The sequence below is a fragment of the Pseudomyrmex gracilis genome, unplaced genomic scaffold (assembly GCF_002006095.1).
Source record: "Pseudomyrmex gracilis isolate BER0280 unplaced genomic scaffold, ASM200609v1 scaffold_722, whole genome shotgun sequence".
In the NCBI taxonomy this organism is placed as follows: Eukaryota; Metazoa; Arthropoda; class Insecta; order Hymenoptera; family Formicidae; genus Pseudomyrmex; species Pseudomyrmex gracilis.
The window spans coordinates 38,846-43,508 of NW_018021306.1; the positions used below are offsets into that span (position 1 = coordinate 38,846).

The 4,663-nt window shown below is 34.9% G+C and overlaps 1 protein-coding gene across 5 annotated transcripts in view; it reads right to left on the reverse strand.

The window, feature by feature from the left end:
* Positions 1-681: 681 nt before the first annotated feature.
* LOC109861391 overlaps positions 682-4,663 on the reverse strand; it is a 15,190-nt gene continuing 11,208 nt past the window's right edge. For all 5 annotated transcript variants that reach the window (XM_020441022.1, XM_020441021.1, XM_020441020.1 and 2 more), the window contains 2 exons: positions 867-1,057; positions 682-776 (listed from right to left, as the gene is read on the reverse strand). In XM_020441022.1, coding sequence (XP_020296611.1) covers positions 1,042-1,057 — 16 coding nt within the window. In that variant the 3' untranslated portion in view covers positions 682-776; positions 867-1,041. The remainder of the gene's footprint in view (positions 777-866; positions 1,058-4,663) is intronic.

Genomic DNA, 4,663 nt, shown 5'->3' on the forward strand with positions numbered 1-4,663 from the left:
TTTTGAGGGTTTCAACGTTGCTAAGGCCATCACATCGTCATCATGTTTCTGCAACCGTTCATTCGCATTCATTAGAGCATTATATAGCTTGTCAAGTGTCTGATCCACATCCGATCTATTATCCCACGTGGTGCAGAAATGTACAAAACTCGACGGCAGGCCATCCAGTATAATAGCAATTACATTTAGATCTTCTATTTTTCTTTCTGCTGCTCTCAATTCGCTAAGTGTCTTCTTGATATTACCAATGTGTTATAAGGTGTTTGTATAAGGTTAAACAGTATGTTTAATTATATGTTATAGTTATATGTTTGTTTATGTAATTCCCGTTTGTGTTATCGATCGGTTTAAAATGCTTATTGTAAGGTTATCGGGGCTACTGGAATCCGACGCGAGGATCCAGTCGGCGGTCGCTACGCGAAGTGTGATAGCGCGTCCAAGGACGCGCTGACCAAAGGTCGCACGCGCGGCCGAAAAGATGCAATGGTCTGCATTGCACTTTTCGGACACCGGATACCGTCAGGTTTTTCCTCCGCCAATCATGATTGAGTGGCTGAGGTATAAAAGNCGGCATCACCTGTGCGTCGNNGGANTAATCCCGAAACGTGTTGCGGCCGAAGGCTCTGCTCGACAGAGCATCGCTTGTGGGACTTAGAAGTTAGGTGAATCAAGGTGTAAACATAAGTTGTGTAGAAAACGTGTAATTATTTCAAATAAAAACTACGGTGTTACTACAAAGATTGAGATATCTTCTCGACGTCCCTCCTCGCGGCATCCTGAAGATCCCACGGGATAACAAAAATGTAATCAGTCATTGACATGTCCGGACCCATCCTAGAATTATATAACTGTCTGTATAGACTTACGATTCGTTGACTCGATTTCTTCTCATAGAGTCCAAGAATTGTTTCCCACATTTCGTTTGCAGAATCACACCCCATGATGAGATTGATAATGTTTTCTTCGACTGTTAATCCAATCAATATTCTCGCACCCTTGTCCTTTTTTAACCAGCTGTCTAGTTGTTTTGCCTCAAGTGGTCTAGGCTCGCTTCCACCTACGACGCCATCAAATCCTTTTTCTTGCATTAACAGCATTAATTGGAATTTCCATACTGAAAAATTATCCTGTCCTGACAATTTCTTAATCTTAGCTAACTCGTTACTTGGTGTTGACATTTTGGTTGATAATCAAGCTACTTTGTACGTATATATATCTTAAAAGCACTTCACACTTGATTCACAAACTGTTTAAGCCAAGGTATGCGCGCAGTGGAAGCGTGCTGGGCTCATAACCTATTACCAGAACGTCAGTTTTATTCAGTGAAAGTAACTACAATCACATTTAAATATATTCAACGTTTATGTTTATATCAATTACTAAAATGAACAAGACCGTGAAGTAATTATTATACGTACACGCAGGGAAGAAAAAGGTTAAAACAAACAGAAACGAGATCAAGTTCGTTAACAACAGCTTTTTCTTTTGGCGCGTAAGAAGTAAGTATTAACTCAAGAAGAAGAAGTACAGCGCCACGCACATGAGCAGAATGAGTGGAAGCTTAGAGTGTAACACAAGCGCCATCTATATATATAAACTTAGAAGATAAAACAGGGAATTTATATATAATGCGTGTACCTAAATATTATTGCAACACAAACAAAGCTCGCTTCTCTCCGAATATCAGTCGTAGAACCATGACACTTTATTCAAATTTATTCCTATCATTAAATCTATCGGACTCTAAGAAATGAAACAAAACCGAATTTGTCAACTGACATAAGGAAATACATTTCTAAGATGATCTAAGTTGCGTAAATATGAGTTAGAGAGGCTGGCTGCACTAAACACAACTCACATTCCCCTTCCCTCTCACACTTGCACCCTAGCTTATAGATTACTTTGTATAAAACGATTATGCGCTCCGTCATTGTATTAGTTTCAACACACCTGTCTGTTAGTAATTTGCTAAGATTTCGATTTGTTCTTTTAATAAATATAACTACTTTATAATGTATGGAATCAAACTAAAGAATTATTCTTTGTTATCCTTCTCCCCGTACTACCCACTCTCACTTCCTCGCTAGGTCCCGTCCTTGGTAAATGAGATTTGCGTCTCAGACCTAAAAGGGGACCAACGAGCGAGTGTTCGCTAGACAGAGTAAGATCGGTGTACGCCGTTGACCTGTCGACGAATATAAACAAACTCTCTCGACTCTCTCACAGCGGGACTTCCGTGTCCACTGTAAAGAGAGATATGGAAAACGACGCGTTTACTGTTGCGTTACTCCACCATAGCCCGACCGTATCCATAGGCCAGGACGTAACACAAGTAGGGATACGTATCGGTACTCGATACTTTGTGGTATCGAGTACTTGGCTTTCGGTATCGAATACTTCGATACTCGATATTTTTTATTGAGTATTTTTACCCATATAAGTACTTTGAAAATGAGTACTTACAAATTTTTAGCATTAATACTTTTATGCCTTACTCATTGTGCAGGATTATAAAAATTTGCTTATTTTGATTCCATAGTGATTTAATTTACTGTGACTCTTGCTCTCATTGTTGGTTTTTTTTTTTATTATGTTCGCAGCAGTGACATGACATGACAATTTTGCGCGTCGTCCAGCCAATGTCATTTCATTTCATTTACAAACTGTTTCAAGTAGTGACACAGATAGTGATTCCAATCATTCGGAAAGTCCGGCTAAAACTTACGATTTTTGGAATCACCATAAGGTTCTAGCACATAGTAAACAAAAAAAAGGATCTATCAGACAAAATTTAAAACAAGACGAACTGGCACTATATTTATCAAATCCGATTGCAACACTAAACGGTGATGTATTTAATCTTTGGGAAGAGATGAAAACCGTTTACCCCAATTTGTATAAATTGGCAAGAAAATATCTATTAATTCCCGCAACTTCGGTCCCGGCGGAGCGTCTTTTCTCCAAAGCAGGAATAACAATGAGCAAAACGCGAAATAGATTACTGGGTAAGAGAATGGAAAAAATATTATTTATGAGTGATTGCAATGAGGATGAATGGGTATTGAAATAAAAATATAATTAAGTAAATAATATAATATAAAGTATCATAAGTATAAGCATAAGCATAAATATATTATATAAGCATTAAGAGTTAATTTAAGGATTACAAATTATAACTGTACAAAAAATAATACAAAATGTACAATAAATATCATTAACTAAAGAAGAAAAGTATTAAATTTAAAGAAAGTAAGCATTTTTTTTTTTTTTATACCAGCACAGTACAAGTACTCGATACTTTGAGTATCGAGTACTAAGGAACAAGTACCTTTTTGGTATCAAGTACTTCCATTCGATACCAAGTAATGAGTACAGTATCGAATACTTCCATTCGATATCGTATCCCTAAACACAAGATTTGCAATATTTGAGTAATTAATTACTAAATGAGATTTAATGAGCGTGTGAATAGCAAAGATTCGTACTTTATAGACGTGTATGATTTTCTTATAAAGAAAAATGGTTAGATTTATTTCATGCAATCATCTAACAGCCGGAAGACCTAAGAGACAGGACAAAGCCGCGTGTGATACAACTTTTTGCGATCAATTGATTTTCACAACTGAAAATCATATGCGCCAAAATCTAGATCATCTCTTTCTATACACTCATTGAGTTAGTTATGTATTAATTAATAACGCAGTATAACTACTGCAAATTTTGCAAAATGACAAATGACTTTTCTGTTCAAATTAATCCATTTTATCTCGGTTTAAACAAAATTTTTCAGACATCTTATATATGTGATACCGCATCGATATACCGACGTTCGTGAAAAATAAATATGCAATATCAAGTTGATTTATATATTTTTAATATTTAATATTACACGCACAGTTTTTATTATGCCTCAATCTTCTATTTCGATTTTGACAATATAATAAAACAAAAGATTTAACTGTATAAGTATACTCTTATGCATTTTTTCTGCATAAAGAGCGTATTGATTGAACAGTCCAAATTAATCAGATGGATTAATTTAAAAACAAGAGAAAATTATAAAAATGAGATAAACTTGTAAGTTTTTGCATCTTGCAGTTTAACCTTTTAATGCCAGACTTAAAAAATGACCTATTAGTTGTTCAGACTAGGTCTGTAAGACTCACACGACTTTAAGATTAAATATCTCTGCAAAAAGACGATATTTTTTAAATTTCTTTTTTTTTTAATCAAAAGTTTGAATAATTTTGCATTGATAAAAACCTAGATTGAAAAAGTTTCCAGTAGTTTCAAAGATATAAGCGTTTAAAAAAACCTGACAATTTTGTTTAAAAAAAAGTTTTTTGTTTAAAAATTCATAATTGTTTGTGTAATTAAGATTTTTACAAAATTTCAACGCAGTTTTGTAGGGAATCGTTCGTACTTTCAGGCAGGGACTTATACCGATATGCAAAATACCGGTATTTTACCGATATTTTTGGGTAATACTATGAAAACCCTTATGCAAACCGAAATGCAGAAATACCGGTATGACGTCATACCGGTATACGATAATACCGGTATATTTACCCATATTTACCTATATTTACCGATAATTTTTTCGTGATTTTTTTAAAGTAATATCTTAAAACTATAAGTGTTGTCATTATGTTGATAACACTTT